The sequence below is a fragment of the Bos indicus genome, chromosome 24, assembly GCF_029378745.1.
Source record: "Bos indicus isolate NIAB-ARS_2022 breed Sahiwal x Tharparkar chromosome 24, NIAB-ARS_B.indTharparkar_mat_pri_1.0, whole genome shotgun sequence".
NCBI lineage: Eukaryota > Metazoa > Chordata > Mammalia > Artiodactyla > Bovidae > Bos > Bos indicus.
This window is the reverse complement of record NC_091783.1, coordinates 33335339-33358692: the sequence shown is the minus strand read 5'-3', so window position 1 is coordinate 33358692 and position 23354 is coordinate 33335339. Positions and strand designations below refer to the sequence as shown.

The window sequence follows — 23354 nt, the reverse complement described above, 5'->3', positions numbered from 1 at the left end:
TCAGGTAAGGGTAAAAGTCTAAACGTATAATGGAAGTTCTGGAGCATGGAATATTTAGGTTACCCTATCACAGAAGAGTTTAGAAACCCTACATTTCTAAAGTTAAGTGCCGCTGCAATGAGCCTTATGGAAGAATGTTATCCGATATTACAAATTCTATGCTGTGCTATGTACTAGGTCGCTTCAGTCATGTCCGACTCTTTGCAACCCTATGAACTGCAGCTCGCCAAGCTCCTCCATGGGATTCTCCAGGCAAAAATACTGGAATGGGCTGCCATGCCCTCCTCCAGAGAATCTTCTCAACCCAGGGATCAAACCCGCATCTACTTCGTCTCCTGCACTGCAGGTGAATTCTTTACCACTGAGCCACTGGGGAAGCCTGGGTGGACCCAGGGAGTGAAATTTTTTAATACTCCCTGGGTGGTTCTCCTGTACAGCCAGAGTTGACAATCACTCCTTAAGACCACAGTCAAGTAGCTCAGTCATGGTACAAGGAATGCTATCGGCTCAAAGAGTGGGAGCAGGTTTTGAAGTGCCAAGGCTAAGGCTAGTTCCTCTACACTTCAAAGAGGCCTGTGATCTGTCAGAGGTTCCATGTAGACTCTGGAAAGGATGTTCAAATGGAAAAGTTCACACCCACACATCTCATTACAAGTCTATGAAAGTCTAGCGCTCCTGGGCCCAAGGTTCATGTCTGGTGGTATAATAGCCTCAAAAACAGCTCCTAGATAAATGGAAGCAGAGATTCTTGCACTCCTCACCATGAGACTGCCCAGTCACTTCATCTCCCCATATTTTACTTCTTACTCCAAAACCAGAATAACAGTTGCCGTAAATTCTACAGAATTATAGCGACCATTAAGAGTACTTGGGTAATGTGCTAATTGCCAATTAGCTGCAAACAGACCCACACTGGCAGGGGATGCCTTTCAAGGTCAATGGCATGCACATATTTCAGAGATCATCCTCCATCCAGCCTCACTTCTCTTCCAAACAACTTGATTTTTCCTTTTTTTGTGTGTTCTTCCTCCCACAGAACTCTACAACAGGAGAGTTTATTTTGGTTTTCAACAAGTCCATACACTGGGCTTGTTATAAATAAATACGTATCACATGATTTTTGAAGATCTTAATTGTGTAGGTATGTGAAATACTTCATATGTGTGAAAGACTTAAAAGAGCAAAGATAAATAAAGATGATGTGATTTCTACACAGAAAAGGCTCATCCAGTTAACTCTCCTATTTCCTTGACGGCTCAGATGCCACCTCCGGCATCAGAATTTAGACTGTGATGCTACGTGTGCTGAGGCAAAGAGCAAGTGTCCCCCGGAAGTCCCCTTGAATCACACTCACATAGAGCTGGTCGTGGATGTTGGCTCCGTGCTTCAGCAAGGTCTCCACCACCTGCATGTGCCCGTACTGACTGGCGGCCAGCAGGGCGGTGCCTCCATCCTGCGGTCACGCAAAGAATGAACGCGTTAGAAACAGGGCAGGCACAAACTTTACCAGGCAGATGCTCTTCGCGTGCTGAGAATTTTGGAAAGGCATTTCCCATACATAATAACAAACTGACTTTTCCTCTTTGATCTCTTACTTTTTTCTTTATAATCGTGATAGAGTTCATCTTTTGTTTTGTTTTGACTGCTCTGGGTCTTAGTTACGACATGCAATATCTTTTTAGTGTGGCCCTAGAACTCTTCTCGGAGAAGGCAATGGCACCCCACTCCAGGACTCTTGCCTGGAAAATCCCATGGACGGAGGAGCCTGGTAGGCTGCAGTCCATGGGGTTGCGAAGAGTCGGACACAACTAAGCGACTTCACTTTCACTTTTCACTTTCATGCATTGGACAAGGAAATGGTAACCCACTCCAGTGTTCTTGCCTGGAGAATCCCAGGGACGGGGGAGCCTGGTGGGCTGCCATCTATGGGGTTGCACAGAGTTGGACACGACTGAAGCGACTTAGCAGCAGCAGCAGCAGAACTCCTTTAGTTCCAGCATGTGGGATCTAGTTCCCTGACCAGGAATTGAACCTGGATTCCCTGCATTGGGAGTGTGGAGTCTTAGCCACTGGTCCACCAGGGAAATCCCTAGAGTTTGTCTTAAGGACATCACTATGTTGTATACTCGGGTGACTTGCTCGAGATACATTACAGATATTTGACTAAGTTATTATAATTAATTTAGAAATTTCTCATGTCAAATGCAAATCATCTCTTTGTCTCTCAATAAAGGAAACAAAGAACAGAAAGACTGTACCAACCAGTTGTGTCTTGGAATTACCAGAATGGTAACGAGCTTCCTCCTGTGGGTCTGCCCAGTTATAGGCCTCTGAGAATAAGGTGTATTTAGGGAGTTGCTCTCTGGGCCCCTGCCTTCTTGGATGAGATATCCATGCATTTAGAGCAGGGATAACTACAGCATATTCCATATGCTTCGCACGCTCCTACTTTGCATTTTCCTTTGAACATGTGCCAATCTGTCCAAACCTCTTAAAATGCGGATGCCAGGACTCAACAGAGCACTGCAAAGTAGACGTGGTCTGACGGGACATTCCTTGGTTCCATCAACTCTTGCTTTTATCTCTGCGCCTAAATTAGAATTTGCTTTGACTCTAACCACACCACACTACTGACTCAGAGTCTGTGGTCAACTGAAGCCCTTAATGGTTTTTCTCAGGTGCTGGGCTGAGGTTTTTTCTTTCTCCGTCTAGGATTGCTGTGTTGTTTGTTTGGCTCTATGAATGGGTATTTGGACATTTGAGCTAATTATAATAATGAAAGAATGTGGAATCTGGTTTTGAAATACAAATCATAAACATAAGACAGTGTGGGTCCTAAATTTGGGCATAGAGTGTTTATTCAAAATGCCTACCCTTGGAGCCACACCCTCAGATTCAGTAGATCTGGAGTGAGGCCCAGATATAGGCTTTTGACCAGTCATGAGAGGTGACTGTGAGGTGCAGGTGCCAGGGGGGCAGGGCTCCCTTGGAGAAACACTGCTATAGCTACAAGATGCTGGAGGATGCATTCGACTGAGTAAGGCTTCAGCGAGGGATGGGCTATGTGATGGGAAAGAGGGGCATTTTGAAGGGTAGGCAATGAAGGAGAGAGATTGGAAGGCTGAGGTCATTGGAGATGGTTGGGGCGTGGGGTGGCTGGGCATCAAGAAATTGGTTAATTTTAACCCATGGGGTTGCAAAGAGTCAGACTCAACTGAAACGACTTAGCACGCACGCCAAGTTTAATTACAATGAGAACAGTTGTTGACACAAAGTCGATTTTGGATGACAGAACTGTATTAAAACCCAAAGCTTCCCAACACTGTCTTCTTCCCAGAGAAAGCTCTTGGCCACCTGCAGCTGTCCTAATGGAAATAACGTGGAGTTGCTCGCCCTGGGCCTGTGTTCCATGGATTTCCAAGGTAGCACAGTCTGGCTCATGTACAAAGACCAGCCCTAACTTGTTACCCAGGAAGAATGAAGCATCTGGTCACACACAATCATTTGACTTAGTTCAGAGTTGAGCCTGAGATTTGTAGAACTTCCACATTTTATTTTTAGTTGTGTCACTTTTATAATTAAAAATTAAATGATAATTAACATGAAGAGTATGAACACATGTGTTTTGGATTACTGTGCATTATACTCAGTATGCCTAGGGGCATGTACACAATCTGACAGCTGGTTTTAGAAAAGACAGAAACCCTTTCTGAAATTCAGATCTACTTCATAGTGTTTTACCAGGAAAAAAACCCCACTGGAAACTCCCTTGATATCAACATATCACATATAATGAATTAAGAAAACCTAAAAGTTTCCAACTAGGGCAAATTTTCAAGAATTTTTTATGACTGGGCTAGACAGAAGTTTTCAATTATAAAAATGTGACAGTTCAAATTCTTCTGCTATAAAATATTATCATGAAAAATCATATTGTGAAGACAAACTGATCTTTCTGCAGCCTCGGTTTTCTTATTCACATGTCAAATGTGAAGAATCAATGACTTATTTGAGAAAGAACCATAATTCCTCACCCAACCATATGAACTGCAATCATATGTTATATATTTCAGTGGCGACATCTCAGAAAGTAAACTTCCTGCCAAAGCCTCCTTAGAAATCTCTCAAGATTCACTAGGATTGGCTTAATATTTCCAATAATTCCTATCGCAGCACTGGGATTAACCCTGGGGCAGAAAAAAGCAAAAGAGAACAGGAAAAGTCATGAAGCACCTAGTACTGTATCCATTGTGATAACAAAATTTAGTGTCCCAGAGTAGAAAGTTACCGATACAAGAAAGAATGTAAGCCACCCCCTTGCCAAATTCTCCAATTTTTAGCCCAGGGTAAAAATGTCATGTTTTGAATTGAGTTCCTAGGACTATTCCTGAATCATTACAACTTAACCCTGTGAAACCCAACTTCTTAGGCTTGTGAATCTTGTAAACAGAATAGCAAACATTCATACTATAAATGAAGAGAAATCAATACTTATAACTGCTGAAATTCTTCACTAGGGTATAAAATCAAGAAAAGTCTCTTACTTTGGTCCTAAATTCAGTGGATGCTCCAAATTCAAAGAGAAATCTCACGACGTTATTATGTCCTTGTTGGGCAGCAAAGAAAAGGGCGGTTGTACCTGACTGAGAGAGAGAGAGGGGCTGGTTTTAAAAGATATTTGGTTACATTTCATTTGATTGACATGACTGCAGCAAAACAAAACAAAATCCTTACATACAAACCTCTAGCCTGAAGGGATTACATTTGAACAGACTATTCCTTGCTCAGGTTAAGTGACCAGTGTGGAGAATGCTGGGTTCCAGAAACCTTAAGATGTAACAAGGTCTGGATGAGAAAACTGGGCTAGAATGGGAAAATTCTTTTTTTGTTGTTTTTGCCTGCACTGCATGGCATGCAGGATCTTAGTTCCCTGACCAGGGATTGAACTCACGCTCCTTGCAGTAGAAGCGTGGAGTCCCAACCATTGGACCACCAGGGAATTTCATCCTCCTCCTCATTTTTTATTTAAATAATTTTATTTATTTTTGGCTGTGCTGGGGTTTCCTTGCTGTGCAGGCTTTTCTCTATTTTCAGCGAGCAGGGGTCACTCACTAGCTGCGATGCAGGGCTTCTCACTGCAGTGGCCTCTCTCGTAGCGCATGGGCTCTGGGCATGTGGGATTCAGTAGCTACAGCTCCTGGGCTCTAAAGCACAGGCTCAATAGTTGTGGGGCACAGGCTTAGTTGTTCCGAGCTATGTGAGATCTTCCCAGAACAGGGATTAAACCTGTATCTCCTGCATCGGCAAGCAGATTTTTTACCACTGAGCCACCAGGGAAGCCCCCTCGTCCTCTTAATAGACATGAATATTAGAGACTACCAAAGTGTGCAAACTCTGTGTGTCTGGATAGACAAATAAAGAAAACAATGGCAGTACTTCTTTAGGAGACAAATATTCTGATACTGCAGAACGGATTACATGTGAACCAAAGAAGAAGTCTGCTCCAAGCGTCAGTTCCACAGCACTGCCAGGCATTCTCTTCCAGCTTTCAAAACATGCAGGGTGAGGTCAGGGCCTCTCGTTGGCTATTTTTCCAGACTGGCCTGGCTCAGGGAATTCTAGGGACCATCCTCTTTGAAAGAACTACAGGGCAGGACCTCCAATAAGAGTGGCTCAAGGAGAACCAAGCACTCCTGTCTCATTTGGAGCTTGCCCATGGATGCCCGCCCACTGAGGTCTGAGTCACTGTGGACTGAGGTCACGTTCACTCTAGGTGTGACCCTGGATGTGACTCCACAAAGGTGAACTCATCAGGCCCTGGACTGGTCTGGAAATTCATGCAGCCTCCCCAGGCCTGAATGCCCAGCCTTCCACTGCTCCTCTGCATCAGACAAAGACTGGATCCTCTGGATGGCTGGGACTCCCTTGAATGAGTGTGCAAACAGGCTCCCATTTCAGTCTGATATTCACCATGTGGTATTTTTTGGGGAAAACCTATTTGACACATGGCTGGTCAGAGAAGCCCTCTGTAGACATGGTTTGGTGAAGATGGCTGAGGTAGGTTAGCCAGTGAGCCTCCCTAATAACAGGTGGGTGACCCAATCCTTCTAAAAATATAAAGATCTCTATGAAAATCCTATACATTCTATAACATCTCATCCCAAGGGAAGAAAGAAGAACTGACTTAGGCTCAGGGTGAACCATATGAATGTTTAAGGAGGTTTGGTTATGTCAGATGCAACAAGGGCCTGAGAAGTTTTGTTCAGTTAAAGTACAACCAATAGTCCCTTCCTGGGCCTTCTTTAGACACAACACGGTCTACAACCTGAGCTTAATGTCACATAGGAAAAAAGCAATGATTAGAGTCATCCTTCAGTATCGGTAAGTTCTGCATTCGTGGATTCAATGAACCACAGAAAAAAAACTGAAAAAATTCCAGAAAGTTCTAACTTTTTTTCCCATGCACCAGCAACTATTTACATAAGTGGGCTTCCCAGGTGGCTCAGTGGGTAATGAATCCATCCGCAATGCAGGAGAGCAGGAGACATGAGTTCAGTCTCTGGGTCGGGAAGATCCCTTGGAGGAGGGCATGGCAACCCACTCCAGTATTCTTGCTTGGAGAATCCCAGGGACAGAGGAGCCTCGTGGGCTACAGTCCATAGGGTTGCAAAGAGTTGGACATGACTGAAGCAACCAAACATAGGTATTGTAAGTAATCTAGAGATGTTAGAAGTATTTGGGAAGATGTATGTAGTTATATGCAAATATTATGCTACTTTATATAAAAGACTTGAGCATCAGTGGCTTCTGGTATCCGCAGGATGGGGGATGTCATGGAACCAATCCCCCCAGATTTGTTGGGATGGCTGTACTCTAGTCCTTGTTGTTCAATAACTAAGTCGTATTCAACCCTTTTCGATCCCATGGACCGCAGCACACCAGGCTTCTCTGTCCTCCACTATGCCCCAGAGTTTGCTTGAATTCATGTCCATTGAGTCCTTCTTAGCAATTCACTACTGTGCAAACTTCACAGCTCTGTCACCAGCATTACTATTATTCACGTGCCAACCTGACCTACCTCTCTCTGGAGATTGATGTCCGCTCCCTGCAGGACAAGCTCCTTCACACAGTCTATATGGCCAGCGTAGGAGGCGACCATGAGGAGCGTGGTGCCGTGCTGGGGGGAGGAGAGACGCGTGAGCAGTTAGGCCACCATGACATCAGAGAGGCACCTGGAGAAGAGGCTGCCAAGGTCAGCTCCTCCCAGGACTCGACTGAGCTGAGCCAACAGCTCCCACAGTAAAGAAAACCGCCTCATGAATAATCTTATAATGCAGACGATGCAGGAGAAAGCAAAATGACAAACTGCTGAGGCTGGAGTTTTCAATTTAAACTTTCACTTACTTCCATTACTGTCAGAAACACAGTCCAAGTGAGCCATGGCTACCGTGTTTTGAGGCAGCAGCAATGGAATGGCCTGATTTTATGACTCCTATGAAATGATTCCTGAGCCAAAACACCATTATTAATGCAAAAAGGTGGGGTTTATGGGGTCGCACAGAGTCAGACACGACGGAAGCAACTTAGCAGCAGCAGCAGCAGCAGTCAGTTTTCTGAGTTTAGAATTCTTTGTCTTCAAACTGATTCAGGTAAAGATGCAATGAGAGACCACAGAAGTGAGAGTCAGGAGCCCTGGGGGCCACCAGCACACTGAGGGGCACACTGCTCACGATTTTCGGGGCTCATTTACTTCATCTTTAAAATGAGGAATTGGATGAGATGATTGCCACGGTCTTCGCTACCTTTAGATTCAAGGACCTGGGGATCCCCTGGTGGTCCAGAGGTGAAGAATCTGCCTGCCCAAGCAGGAGACACAGATTGGATCCCTGATCTGGGAGGACCCCACATGCCGCAGAGCAACTAAGCCCGTTTGCCACAGCTACTGAGACTGTGCTCTAGAGCCCCAGAGCCGCAAAACTGGGCCCACGTGCTGCAGCTACTGAAGCCCTTGTGTCCTAGAGCCTGTGGTCCGACCAGAGAAGCCACTACAAGGAGAAGCCTGCACACAGCAACCAGAGAGTGACCTCTGCTCTCCGCAACTAGACAAAAGCCCGCACGGCAATGAAGACCTAGCACAGCCAAAAGTGAATAAATAAAATAAATAAATAATTTTAAAAATGATTCAAGGACTTGAATAACTAATGGGAACCCACTGTATAGCACAAGGAACTCTACTCAATGCTCTGTGGTGACCTAAAAGGGAAGGAAAGCCAGAAAAAGAGGGGAATACATGTATACGCGTAGCTGACTCATTTTGCTGTACAGCAGAAACACAACATTGTAAACCAACCATACTCCAATTACAATTAATTTAAAAAAAAGAAAAATTTTCTATCACGGGCACGTTGGTCTCAAAATACAAATAAATCAAAGGCTAGAGGAAGCACAGAGCACTTGGACATTTCACAAAGAAAATTTTAAATGTCAGGCTTCATCTATATTAAAGTAAGGGAAGATGAATAAAACAAATTACCCCAAATGCTTCCTTATGGATTGCATTTCACTTCTCTAACATGGTCAACTGAGAAAAAGTCAGAGGTTGGGACAAAGGAAAAAGAGAATGAAGAAGTGGGATCTGTGGATGTAGGAACGGACACAAAGCTGGAAGTCAGGGGTGTCTGGAAAGGGGTGACTTTAAGAAAAAGGAGTAACTGGTCATCAACATGGTCAGTGGGTGAGACCACAATGAACTGGGGTGTTCCCACTCCAGATCTGTCCAGTATGGCACTGCTGCCCAGCAAGCCCCCAGTAAGACCAGATAACCAGTTCACAGATGCCCAAGACCCCATATCAGTTTGGGTCCTGGCAAAGAACAGATGGTACATTCAAACTGGGATAACTGGAAGAAAGCATAATAAAGGGACTATTTATAAAGCTATGCTCTGACTGTAAGGAAACCACAAAGAACAGAACTGAGAGGGAGGGACAATGGAGCTTCGATACCAGCCCAGGCCCCAAAGCATGAGAGGCAGGTGGTGGCTCCCTGGACAGACAGGGTGAGGGCGTTACTGCCAGACAGGACAGGGGGGCTAGACTCCCCAACATCCCTGTCCTCCCAGCCTCTGATTCCCGCCAAAGCTCCTATTGGCCAAACCCTACTGGCGGTCGGAGGAAAGCGAGAGCCTGAGGGCAAGCCAGAGACCTCTGACTCTGGGACACAGAGCAAGTGGGGAGGAAGTTACACGTGGGTCCGGAGATGCACCCTGAGCTGTCCTGCACCAATGCCCCGGGGGGCAAAGGGGAGCAAACTTTGATACCTCACTCGGGCTGGTGGCTGATATCACCTACCAAATTTGTGTAATAAAAGCTGGAAATGGCACACCCTGTTTTCAGGAAAACAAGAAGGCTCCTGTGAAAACATTTCTATTTAATCCCTAAAACAAAATATCTCCTCTCTCTCCTCATCTGAGGTCCTCTCAGTCCCCAGAGCTGTGAAGTCCTGCTGAGAACAGAGATCACTGCCTCTGGCTGGGGAGGGAAGGACTCTGCAAGTGATGCTGCCAGGGGGTGGGAGGACCTGTTTTAGTTCCCCGCCATCACTGATGAGTGAATTGACGTTTGCAAAGGCAGAGGGAAATGAAGTTGGGTGGGGGGCTTCCATCTCTCAGCAGAAAAAGTCCAACTCCTTGATCCATGGCAGCCTCCTTCTACTCTGAATCACCCCCCACACCTTTTCTTCTTGGACTGGGCCAATTCTGATTTCCCACTGACCTGCTTCTTCCCCTACTGTGACCCCTCCTGTCTGATGCAGATAATGGTTTCCTCGATATGTTTCCCATGGTACTCTGCATAAGTCTGAGCACACTCCAGGAGAGATAGCGAAGGACAGGGAGGCCCGGCGTGCTGCAGTCCATGGGGTCGCAAAGAGTTGGACATGACTGAGCGACTGAACAGTAGCAATGGTGCTTTGGACTTTTTGAAAAGCATGAGGCAAGCAAACACAAGATAAAGGGGACAGCGCATGAAAAAGGGGACAAGCGCTGTGAAGGGCAGGGTGTTCAGCAGGCGCTCTCATGTCAGCGGGGGACAGCCAGCTCCTAGCATGCGGGTACTGAATGGACTGGTCCGTACACTGTCCCTACAGTCCACGTCCACGCGGCCGCTGTTCAGTAGCAGGCGGAGCAGAGTCAGGTTGCCTCTCCTCGCCGCCCAGAATGCCGCATTGGCAAGCGGGGTTTCCTTCTGCAGAAGCAAAATGAAACAGAATCTTTAAAATTGGCCTTCATTAACATGACCACTGCTACGTAAACAGGTGCTGCCATTCAAAATGGAGAGTTTCCAGATGTGTCTGATCATTGGAAAGAGTGCTCCTCCCGCAGCGGGTCATTGTTGTATACTTGGCTATGGGATGCGGGTAACCCGAGCCCTGGGGCTGTGGCAGAGAGCAGGGTTGTTGATTACACAGCACTATTAATATACTCCATTTCCCACCAATGTCCTCGCTTTCCTGCCTCTGTGTCTTTGTTCACAGTTTCCTTTTTGCTTGAAAGAATTTTCCCCCATCCTTCAAGGCCAAGGTTCTGCTTAACTGCTATTTCTTCCCTGCCACGTTCCTAAATGTCTCTTATCTCTAAGCGGAGGGAAATTGCTCCCAATTCTGAGTTTACCAGCATCTTTTCTGTGGCTCAGATGGTAAAGAATCCTCCTGCAATGTGGGAGACCTGGGTTCAATCCCTGGGTCAGGAAGATCCCCTGGAAAAGGGAAGGGCTATCCACTCCAGTATTCTTGCCTAGAGAATCCCATGGACAGAGGAGCCTGGCAGGCTACAGTCCATGGAGCTGCAAAGAGATGGACATGACTGAGTGAGCGACAAACTAACTTTCTGTGTAGTCAATGCTTTCTACTCAATTCCAGCCGCCTGGGTAAACGCCTCACTCTCCCTCTACCAAAGGTTCTTTGATTCAGCTGGAACTTGCCAGGGGTTTCTGTTGAGAACAAAGAACTCTGGGCAGGAAATGTTGCTATGCGACCTCAGGTGGATCCTTCACTCCAGTGTGGGGTCGTTTTAAAGTTGCTAAGTTAACCCCGAAACTATGACTATGGAAGGAACAGAGGTGGAGAACAGTTCTCCAGAATCAGAGTGGCAGAGCTGACTGAAGCACCACCTCCTTCTCTAAAATGCATTGATTTAGATTTGCAAAGAAAAGTCCATGGTGGGGGCGGAAGGACAGGCAGAACCAGACAGCTCTGGGTTTCAGGCCTGGCTTTAGGCAATGGACTGGCCCTGATAAGTCCTGGTTTCCTCTTGCTTAGATGGAGATCACATGACATGCCCTGAAGTTTATGGTAAAAATTAAATGATGTAGGTTAAAGGAGGCTCAAGATGGAGGAGATATATTAGTATGTATACTTACAGCTGATTCATACTGCTGTACAGCAGAAACTAACATATAACTGTAAAGCAATTATACTACAACTAAAAAATAGATGTAAATTTTAAAAATGGTGGTTAATTGGCTAATACTGTATCTGGCATGTTGTATGCGCTTATAAACGCTAGTTTCCTTCCTTCTATCCACTTTCTTTACAAAGTTAGAACCAACGGGCAAATTTAAAATCAGAGTATTGCTACTAATGGTGAATTCACAGGAAATTTTTTAGTATTCAAATTAACAAAAATACTTTTTTTTGGTGGGATTAAAGCACTCATCTCAGGGCTTCCCTGGTGGCTCAGATGGTAAAGAATCCTCTTGCAATGCAGGTAGACCTGGGTTTGATCTCTGGGTCAGGAAGATTCCCTGGAGAAGGGAAAGGCTACCCACTCCAGTATTCTTGCCTGGAGAATTCCATGGACAGAGGAGCCTGGTGGGCTACAGCCTGTGGGGTCGCAAAGAGTTGGACATGACTGAGCGACTAACACTTTTTCTTCAACGCACTCCTCTGACCCAGAGAGTCTTATATGCAATACATCTTCTAAGAATATCGATACGTTTTCATATACAGACCTAGTGAAAAGTGAAAGTGAAAGTTGCTCAGTCGTGTCCAACTCTTTGCGACTTCATGAACTATACAGTCCATGGAATTCTTCAGGCCAGAATACTGCAGTGGGTAGCCTTTCCCTTCTCCAGAAGATCTTCCCAACCCAGGGATCGAACCCAGGTCTCCCACATTGCAGGCAGATTCTTTACCAGCTGAGGGAAGCCCAAGAATACTAGATTCCCTTCTCCAGCTGATCTTCCCGACCCAGGAATTGAACTGGGGTGTCCTGCATTGCCGGAGGATTCTTTACCAACTGAACTATGAGGGAAGCCCTAACAGTACCTAACTCACCTCAATAAGTTAAAAAGCAGACACCAACAGTTTTGGCTGCTCTGAGGAGCCAACACAGTGAAAGTCCAGGGGTGGCAGAGGGGTGGCAGCAGCTGGGGTGGGAGGTTTTCACTTGGGAAGCCCTTCAGCACGTACCCAACTTAGTGTTCTTGTGCATTCTTGGATGAGAGCGTGGCCAAGCAGGGAGTGATAAGCAGATTACAAACATACTTGCAATGCTTTCCTGGCTCTGTTAGGAGGGAAAAAAATTCACCTTAAATTGCAGGTGAACCATTTGCTTCCCCTTAAGGTGTAAACTGTACTGTCTCAGTTTTCACACGCAGTGTCTGTGGCTTTTACACCAGGCTGGGCCTGATGTTACTGCAAGAAGCCATGGCAGGCTGGTTTGACTTGTATATAAATCATGAAACAATGCCCCTTTAATAAGAAACACTGCACGAGGCCAGGATGAAGTATGGGAGGGTGAATCAGGAAGAGAATTTAATATGCACCATGGAAACAGCTCTGCTGGCTTTTCCGGAAACATGAGAACTTGAGAGAAGTAAACTGTAAATCATTTTCGGTGATTCTGTTTCACTTTAACCCCAAATGCCTTTCAAAAACCATCTGTAAACCACAAGCTTCTATGGTCATAATAATGTCTCCGACCAGGAGTCTCTCCTGCCTTTAGAATGGCCTCGGGGATTCCTCTCCTGCACGAGCTAGACATCCCCGTGTTGTAGAAGGTTCCAGAAACTGAGCTTTGGGAAAAGGTGTAAATCTTTCATTTTTCCCTCCAGGGCTTGATTTACTGGCAGGTGGAGGCATGAGAAAGTTGTTGATTTGGGGTAAGAGAGAGCCGAGTTCAAGTCCTGACCCTGCTGTGTCCCTGTTCTGTGACCTTGGGGAGGTTATTTAAGTCCTCTGTGCCCCAGGAAAGTGAGAATAATATTCATAGTGCTAGTATAGGCAATATCCTTGGGGGATTGGTTCCAGGACTGCCTGCGGATACCAAAATCTGTGGATGTTCAAGTCTCTTATATAAATTGGCACAGTATTTGCATATAAACTATTTGCATATAACCTACACATATCTTCTCATATACTTTAAATCATCTGTGGGTTACTTATGATACCCTACACGATGTAAGTGCTATGTAAATAGTTGCCAGTGAAGGGCAAATTCAAGCTCTCTTGCTTTGAACTTTCTGAAATTTTCTGAATATTTTTGGTCTGTGGTTGAATCCACAAATGCAGAATCTGCAAACACAGAAGGTCAACTGTGCCTCTGTCACGGGTTGTTAGAGGATAAATGAGGTAATATGTGCAAATGCACTTTGATAGTAAACACTCAAGAAATGTGAGCTCTAAAAGCAGAGTCCTCCTGTGCTTAGTTGCTCAGTCGTGTCCGACTCTTCGTGACCTTATGGACTGTAGCCCACCAGGCTTCTCTGTCCATGGGAGTCTCCAGGCAAGACTGGAGTGGGTTGAGATGCCCTCGTCTAGGGGATCTCTCACACCCAGAGATGGAACGTGTGTCTCTTATGTTTCCTGCACTGGCAGGCGAGTTCTTTACCACTAGCGCCACCTGGGAAGCCCAAGATATTTCTTACCAAGTGCTTATTCCATACCACTGGCACATCCTCTGCAACACAGCTCAGTGAAATGGGAACATTACTACCCGACTTCTCAGATGACGTAAGTGAGAACAACAAGGCAGGCTGCAGCCCCAGGCAGTCTAGAGCTCGAGGCTAGGCTTTCAGCCATCCCACTGCCTGCCTCCTGCAGAAGTCTCCTCCCGAGACAGCAAGAAACAGGCAGTGGCCTCCCCAGTGACCCCCTTCCTAACCTCATGCCAAGCTCCTCTTCTGCCAACAGAGAAAGTCCCCTGGCCTTCTCTTTACAGACCACATTGCTTGGTAAACTTCCAAACTTCCTCTGGGCACAATATGCACATAACCCTAAAATGCGGTTTATAAAGGGCAGCCCTTAAGCCTTGAAAGGAGCTGATGCATGTGAAAATGCCTCACACAAATCCTAAGGCACTTCACCAATCCTGTGATGACGATTTAATCTCTTTCTTGGTTTTCCGCATCTCTGGCATCAGGTTATCGGTGTGATATGGCGAGTTACAGCATCGACAGCCTATGCTGGGTAGTGCTCTGAGTCAGGCAGCGTGCTGAGCACTCTCATTGCTCTAACACTTTTAATTCCCAGAACAATCTCACAAGGTAGATGCTACTGTTCCCAATTTTAGGATGAGGAAACTGAGGCACAGAAATGACTTACTCAAGGTCATCCAGCTAGAAAGTAACAGAGCTAGGATTCAAACCTAACTCTATTTGGGTCCAGAGTCTGAGATCCTATATCTTATACCCTGTGAGAAAACCAGGGCACAACCTTCCACATATGCCATCTTCTCTTCTCTTTCCCCAGCCCCCCTTTACTGCTAGAATTTTGGCTCACACACTGCTCATTAGCACACTACCAGAAATTAAATACAGGAAGGAAGGGGAGAGAAACACAGAAGGGAAGTTGTTACTTGCACAAACATGGAATTTTAATTAAAAGCTAAGAGGGGGTAGAGATCTCAACTGGCTTAAAAAACAGTTGAGAATCATGTGGATTTTAAGTGTGTACAATTAATTTAATCAAGAGAACACTGGCTTTGTTCAATGATGAATTTCTCTGGTGTTAGAAGCCACATTAAATGAGGAGATAAGAAGGGTGGAGAGACCACGTGCAGGAGGAGGTTTTTGAGATCTTACCGTTCCACTCTGTGCTAAACGGCTGAAATTTACAGAGTCACTTTAAAAACATTAACTGACCGTTAAACCTGTGTTGTAAGTATCATTACACTTCTGTAAATGATAGGAAACCACAGAGAAAAAGTAGATAATTTAGGGGACTTCCGTAGGTGGGCCAGTGGCTAAAATTCCACCTTGCAATGCAGGGGAAGTTGGTCCAATCTCCGGTCAGGGAACTAAGATCCCACATGCCAAGGAGCAACTAAGCCTGTACACTGTACCTACTGAGCCCTCGTGCCACAACTAGAGAGTCCATGCGCCACAACGAAAGATCCCGTATGACGCAACTAAGACCCGAGGCAGCCAAATAAATACAATATTAAAAAATAATAAAAAAAAAACACTGTGGGTTTTCCAAAAAGCTAAACTTCAGACAAAAAAAAAAAAAGTAAGTGATTTATCTACCCAGGCATTCTACCATAGAGGTAGCCCTGTATAACACAGGTGTCTCCAAACTCAGAACTCAAGACCATGTTTAAAGTCTGTTTAACACATGTATGTTCAGCAGAGGCCAACTGATAGAGGTAGAAATAGTTCAGCGGTTTTCTGAAACGAGGCTATTTAGAAGAATACAGTGACTGCTAACAGGTACATAGTTTCTTTTGGGGTTGATTAAAATATTCTAAAATAGATTGTACTCATAGTTGCACAACTACGAATATGCTAGAAAAAAAAAGCCACCGGAATGGACAGTTTAACTGGGTGAGTTATACGGTATGTGATCTGTATTTCATAAAGCTGTCAAAAAAAATATATGGCTTTGTCAATTTATTTTCCTGTGGCTCATCCAAGTAATTTCAGATGATTGATGAACTGGAGTTGATTCTAAGATAAGTTACATACTTTCAGAACAAGGGTCGAAAGTATAAGTTCCTGTATGTCTGGCCAAGGCATGAGCAATTTCCGTCACCAATATGGAACCCGGCATTCAGGGCTTCCCTGGTGACTCAGTGGTAAAGAACCCGCCTGCCAATGCAGGAGACATAAGAGACGCCGGTTCGATACCTGGGTCAGGAAGATCCCCTGGAGGAGAAAGTGACAACCCACTCCAGTATTCCTGCCTGGGAAATTCCATGGATGGAGGAACCTGGGAAGCTACAGTCCATGGGGTCGCAGAGCCAAACACAACTCAGCAACTAAACAACAACAAATCCTCTCCGTAAGACATGATTAAGAAAGACTCAGGTATTATTTTTTATCTAGTGATCTATGCTCTGGAATAGTGACTCCCCCTCACTGGGTTAGGGTCTAACTTATAGATTGTGCTGGACTTCTGGCAACCTCAGCCCAGAAGAACGAATCCTGAGAAGTTGAAATAGCTGTTATAAAGACAAAAGAAAAGCCATGACCAATCTAGACAGCACATTAAATAAGCAGAGACATGACTTTGCCACCAAAAGTACATAGAATCAAAGCTATGGTTTTTCTAGTAGTCATGTACGGATGTGAGAGGTGAACTATAAGGAAAGCTGAGGACCAAAGAATTGATGCTTTTGAACTGTAGTGTTGAAGACTCTTGAGAGGCCCTTGGACTGCAAGGAAATCCAACCAGTCAATCCTAAAGGAAATCAGTCCTGAATATTCATTAGAAGGACTGATACTGAAGCTGAAACTCCAATGCATTGGCCACCTGGTGGGAAGACCTGACTCATTTGAAAAGACCCTGATGCTGGGAAAGACTGAAAGCAGGAGGAGAAGGGGACAAGAGAGGATGAGATGGTTGGATGGCATCACCGATTCAATAGACGTGAGTTTGAGCAAGCTCTGGGAGTTGGTGATGGACAGGGAAGGCTGGCATGCTGCAGTCCATGGGGTCACAAAGAGTCAGACGTGACTGAGCAACTGAACTGAATTGAACTGAAAGACAAAGTCAATGTACTGAAATCCATGAGTTTTCTTCCACAAAAAAGACAGACCTGCAATCTGAGTTCTTTTTACTTTAAAAACAATTCCAGCAAACATGTATCTCTTTTCCCAACCAGAACAAATTATCAGTTGCCTTTTCTAATGAGTCAGATCTTCAGATGAGGTGGCCAAAGCTGATGAGAAGAGCTAACTCATTAGAAAAAACTCTGATGCTGGGAAAGACTGAAGGCAGGAGAAGGAGGCAACAGAGGATGAGATGGTTGGATGGCATCACTGGCTCAAAGGACATGAGTCTGAACAAACTCCGGGAGACGGTGAAGGACAGGGAAACCTGGCATGCTGCAGTCAATGGGGTCGCAAAGAGTTGGACAGGACTGAGCGACTGAACAACAACAAAACGTTGATAGAGGAAATTTACTGAAGGCAAAGTGCTACCAGCGAGAAGAGACTGTTGACAACATAATGGAGAAAGGATAAAACGAGTCTCCTGGTGGTTCAGAAGCAAATAGTCCTACAAGTGGTGACTCTGAGTCATCGAGAAGAAGCTAAATCGTGGTTTCTAAAGCCCTGTTTATCCACCCACAGACTCAGCCAACAGCTGAGTCTTTTCAACGCAGGCCTTGGAAACAAAGGGCCTAGGGCCTCCAAGCCTTTCAGTCACCTACGAAAATGAAACAATGGCTCCAAAATCAGAGTCAATGAAAACATCATTCAATATTTACAAAATGTTAACATGTCAATTGCAAAAATGATTTTCACAAAATATTGCTGACACAATATTATCAGCAGGTCTGATTTTCCCACTATACAAGAACTACTGAATTGCACAAAAATCATGGGCAAATGTGGAGAAGGAAATGGCAACCCACTCCAGTATTCTTGCCTGGAGAATCCTGTGGACAGAGGAGCCTGATTGGCTGCTGTCTATAGGGTCGCATAGAGTCGGACATGACTGAAGTGACTTAGCATGCACTCATGCATTGGAGAAGGAAATGGCAACCCACTCCAGTATTCCTGCCTGGAGAATCCCAGGGACAGAGGAGCCTGCTCGGCTGCCGTCTATGGGGTCGCACAGAATCAGACATGACCGAGCAGCGACTGAGCAGCAGCAGCATGGGCAAATGTAAATTAAAGGTTTCTGTTGTTTAGTCACCCTTGTCTGAATGAGTGACTCTTGTACGACCTCAGGGACTGCAGCCCGCCAGGCTCCTCTGTCCATGGGATTTCCTAGGCAAGAACACTGGAGTGGGTTGCCATTTCCTTCTTTAGGGTATCTTCCCAACCCAGGGATCGAATCTGTGTCTCCTATACTGGCAAGTGGATTCTTTACCACTGAGCCACCAGAGAAGTCACAATTAAAGATTATTTGTTGCTAAATAATTTTAAAGGCAATATTATAAAAACCCTTCCGAAAATGTACACTAAAAGTGGTTGTGAATCTTAGTTCCCCAACCAGGGACTGAACCTGGAGCCCAGGCACTGAAAGTACTGAGTCCTAACCACAGGACTTACCAGAGAATTCCCAAAAGTTGCTAGTTTTTTAAAGATTCTTTTTTTTTTTAATGTGGACCACTTTTTTTTGAAGTCTTTTTTGAATTTGTTACAATACTGCTTCTGTTTTATGTCTTGTATTTTTGGCTAAGAAGCATGTGGAATCTTATAGCTCCTCAACCAGGGATCAAGTCCACACACCCTGCGTTGGAAGGGGAAGTCTTAACCACTAGAGCACCAGGGACGTCCTGTATTTTTATCGTGGGCTGTGGGCACATTGTGGCACTAGTGGTAAAGCTGCCAGTGCAGGAGACGTAAGAGACACGGGTTTGATCCCTGAGTTGGGAAAAATCCCCTGGGGAAGGAAATGGCAACCCACTCCAGAATTCTTGCCTGGTAAATCCCATAACAGAGGAGCTTGGTGGGCTACAGTCTATGGGGGTCGTAAAAGAGTCACATGACTGAGCGACTAAACGACATGATATTAGCTGGGGCTGCTGCTGCTGCTAAGCCGCTTCAGTCGTGTCCGACTCTGTGCGACCCCACAGACGGCAGCCCACCATGCTCCTCCACCCATGGGATTTTCCAGGCAAGAGTCCTGGAGTGGGGTGCCATTGCCTTCTCCAGCTGGGGCTGGTACACGATTAGTCACCCAGCCTGCAACTCTCCCCCGCTGTCCCTCAAATCTTCTCTCTGTGCCTTTTAGAATTCCTCTACTTTCTAAAAAAATCAACTGCCTTCCTCCTTTACCTAGCACCAAGCTTCCTGTCTCCCTGGGTGGGGTGTAGGGGAGGGGAGTGCGGGGAGGCGGTGCTGAACCTGCTCCCATAGCAACCCTAAGATGGGGAACGAGGTTGGACCCTCCTCACCTGGCTTCCAGACACCCCTTCTCAGCAGGTGTACACATCTCTGCTGCTTCAAGACTCAGGCCATCCCACCTTCTCATCCTCTGCCTCACCTCAAAGTAGCTGTGGCCTCTGGATCGTTTTTCTTTCTTCACTGAAAATGTTGGCACCTTCCCTTCTGCCCACCCCAAATTCTGAGTTCATCCTGGCCTTCGATCAGTGTCTCTGCTCTCCCACTTCTGAGAACTTCAGCACTCAGCTAGACCATCCTCTCCACGCAGAAGCCTTCTCAGCACTCCCTGCTGCCATCTTAAAACACTTCTGTGCTGAGATACTTGGCTCAGTCAGTAAAAAAATCTGCCTGCAATGCAAGAGACCCGGCTTTGATCCTGGGTGGGCAATATTCCCTAGAGAAGGAAATGGCAACCCACTCCAGTATTCTTGCCTGGAAAATCCCGTGGACAGAGGGATTGGTGGGCTCTGTAGCCTGGTGGGCTACAGTCCATGGGGTCACAAGAGTCTGACATGACTTACTTTAGTTTTAGAACTAATACTTTACATCCTGGGCTGGCCAAAAAGTTCATTCAAGTTTTCCCATAACTATGATGAAAAACCCAAATGAACTTTTTGGCCAACCCAATACCATAAAATTCATCTTTTTAGAGGGGGGTTTGGGGGAGAATGGATACATGTGTATGTATGGCTAAGTCCCTTCACTGTTTACCTGAAACTATCACAATATTGTTAACTGGCTGTACCCCAATACAAAATAAAAAATTCAAAAGTAAAAAAAAAACAAAGACTGCCAAAAAAACCTCCCCAAACCCATCTTTTTATAGCATATAATTCAGTGGGTTTTATTTTAATCTCAAGGTTTTACAACTATCACCTTATCCCAGAATATTTTCATCAACTAGGAGAAACCTCATACCTATTAACAATCACTCTCCATTACCCCCTTCTCCCCCAACTCCTGGCAACCACTAATCTATTTTCTGTCTCTATGGATTTGCCTATTCTGGGCACTTCATATAAATGGGGTAGGGGGGCTTCCCTAGTGGCTCAGATGGCAAAGACTCTGCCTGCAATGCAGGAGTCACCAGGTTTGAACCCTGGGTCAGGAAGATCCCCTGGAGAAGGGAATGGCAACCCACTCCAGTGTTCTTGCCTGGAGAATTCCATGAACAGAGAAGCGTGGTGGGCTATAGTCCATGGGGCTGCAAAAGAGTCGGACGCGACTGAGTGACTAACACCATATAAATGGAACCCCGTAACATGGAGCCTTTTGTGTCTGGCCTTTTTCACTTGACATAATATTTTCAAGGTTCATCCCCATTGCTGCATGTATGAGAGATTCATTCCTTTTGCTGACTGAATGATCCATCATATGGATACACCATGTTATGGTCTGAATCTTTGCATCCTCTCCTCTCCGAGTTCGTATATTGAAGTCCTAACCCCACAGTGTGATGTCTGGAGGTAACTAGGTTTAGATTAGACCATGAGGGTGGAGCCCCCATGGTGGGGTTAGTGCCCTTACAAAGAAAGAAAGACACTGGAGCTCTCTTATCTGAGGATACAGTCAGAAAGTAGCTGCTTGCAAGCCAGGAAGTAGGCTCTCACCAGAAACTAAAACTGTCAGCAGCTTGATCTTGGGCTTCCCAGTCTCCACCACCATGAGATACAAATTCCTGACATATGTTTTCATTTCTCCTGGATATACATCTAGAAGCAGAATTGTGGGGTCATATGGCAACTCTATGGTTAATTTTTTTGAAGAATGACCAGACTGTTCTCTATTATTGCTGTATCATTTTACACTGCTGCAAGTAATGTAGGAGGGTTCCAATTTCTCCACATTCTTTTGTTGTTGTTCTCAATTGCTCCAGATTCTTGCCAATGTTTGTCATTGTCTGTCTTGTTGACTGTAATCATCGTAAAGGGTGTGACTGTGGTGTCTCACTGCAGTTTTGATTTGCATTTCCTGATGGCTGCTGCTGCTGCTAAGTTGCTTCAGTCGTGTCCGACTCTGTGTGACCCCATAGACGGCAGCCCACTAGGCTCCTCTGTCCCTGGCTACTGATGTCAAATATCCTTTCAGTGGCTTATTGGCCATTTGTATATCTCCTTGGAGAAACTTCTATTCAGATCCTTTGCCCATTTCAAAACTGGGTTGTCTGTTTACTGTTGAAATGTCCCATTATCATTTAAAGATGATCAGGACTTCCCTGGCAGTCCATGCTTTCTCTGAGGGCTCAGGTTCAATCCTTGCTGGTAAAGAATCCACCTGCAATGCAGGAGACACCGGTTCCTGGGTTGGGAAGATCCACTGGAGAAGGCATAGGCTACCTACTCCAGTATTCTTGGGCTTTCCTGGTGGCTCAGCTGGTAAAGAATCTGCCTGCAATGCAGGAGACCTGGGTTCAATCCCTGGGTTGGAAAGGTCCCTGGAGAAGCAAACAGCTACCCACTCCAGTATTCTGGCCTGGAGAATTCCATGGACTGCATAGCCCATCAGGTTGCAAAGAGTTGGACATAACTGAATGACTTTCACTTTCAGCAGAACCAAGATCCTCCAAGCTATGTGGTGCAACCAAAAATAATAATAATAAAAAAATAGAGATGCTCAAGTCTCTACCATTTTAAAGCAAACAAACCCTTGGCCAGGTCTGGATTCCCACCGCAGTCACTGTTTCCAATTTTTTGAAAGAGTTCTCTCCGTTTGTGGTTCCCACCCACTCTCTTTTTAAGCTATTACAGTCTGGCTTCTGAACACAACACTGCATTGAAACTGTTCTCAACAAGGTCACCAGAGCCTGCTCTGTTACTAAGTTCAATGGGCACTTTTCGATTCTGAGCTTGTTTGATTTCTCTGAGGTATTTAATTCTGCATCCCTCTCCACCTTTATTCAAAGGCTATAGATTCTTGGCTTAATGGCTGCACATGCTTCTGATTTTTCTCATACATTTCTGTCTGCCTTCCCCCGCCCCCCCCCCCCCCCCACCTTTTTCTCAATGGGTTTCTCTTATTCTGCTCATTCTTAAGTCCTGAGGTTCTTTAAGAATTTGTTCTCAGTCCTCTAATTTATAACCTTTAAATTATCTCACTGGGCAGCCACGTTCATTCCCATGGGTTCAACGACCATTTAACACTGCTCACTCTTAAATGTCATCTCTGTTTCCTGCCTAGACTACCCTCCTGGGCTCCCAGTTTGCACATCTGTCTAACCAACATCTCTACCTGGACTCACCTCCATCCTGAAACTTTACATGTCCCACACCAAACATTTTATCTTTATCTCTCTGCCCTTCCCTAACCCAGTGAATAACATCCATCACTGAATTCTGCTGATTAAAAATGTTTAAGTCACTCAACGTTTGTCTGTTTTCTTCCATTCTCAAAATCTGTGCCCTAGTCTGGTACCATTTAACAAGATGTCCCCAACACAGTCTTGACTGGTCTCCCAGCTCGGTTCTATTCTCTGAACTGTTATCGTTGTTTAGTCCCTAAGTCATGTCCTACTCTTTTGTGATCCCATGGACCATAGCCAGCCAGGCTCCTCTATCCATGGGATTTCCCAAGCAAGAATACTGGAGTGGGTTGCCATTTCCTTCTCCGGGGTGATCTTCCTGACACAGGGATCAAACCAGTGTCTCTTGCATTGCAGGTGGATTCTTGACTACTGAGCCACCCGGGAAGCCCAACCCCAAATTGTAGCCAGAGATCCTTCTGACGTGCAAATCTCACCATGTCATTCCTCTGCTTAAATAAGCTATTGTAAGAGCTGGGACCACACTTGCTATAGAGCCAGACTCACTAGGGTTTCAGTCTGAACACCATTCGCTCACTGGCTGAACGGTTGTGGGAAGTTACTTAACTTCTCCATGTTTTAGTTTTCTTACTTAGAAAAGGTGGTGGTGATGGTGATGGGGGGTGGGGGCAAAGTACCTACCATCTCGTGGTTCCTCCGGAAGACTCAGAACTTGAACCGTGGAGCCCCTGGATCAGAGTAGGGCACATTATATGTGCTCAGT

The 23354-nt window shown here is 45.5% G+C and overlaps 1 protein-coding gene across 4 annotated transcripts in view; it reads right to left on the bottom strand.

Annotated features, from left to right (window-relative positions):
* Window positions 1-23354, bottom strand: part of ANKRD29 (ankyrin repeat domain 29) — a 48001-nt gene that overhangs the window by 23940 nt on the left and 707 nt on the right. The window contains exons 2-6 of one of the 4 annotated variants that reach the window (XM_070778833.1): window positions 23273-23319; window positions 10132-10242; window positions 7079-7177; window positions 4545-4643; window positions 1355-1453 (exon numbers count right to left, since the gene is read on the bottom strand). In XM_070778833.1, the coding sequence (XP_070634934.1) occupies window positions 1355-1453; window positions 4545-4643; window positions 7079-7177; window positions 10132-10242; window positions 23273-23275 (411 nt within the window). In that variant the 5' untranslated portion in view covers window positions 23276-23319. Of the gene's footprint in view, window positions 1-1354; window positions 1454-4544; window positions 4644-7078; window positions 7178-10131; window positions 10243-10667; window positions 11482-23272; window positions 23320-23354 lie in introns of those variants that run through there. The other 3 variants (XM_070778832.1, XM_070778831.1, XM_070778834.1) reach the window with 3 other exon arrangements.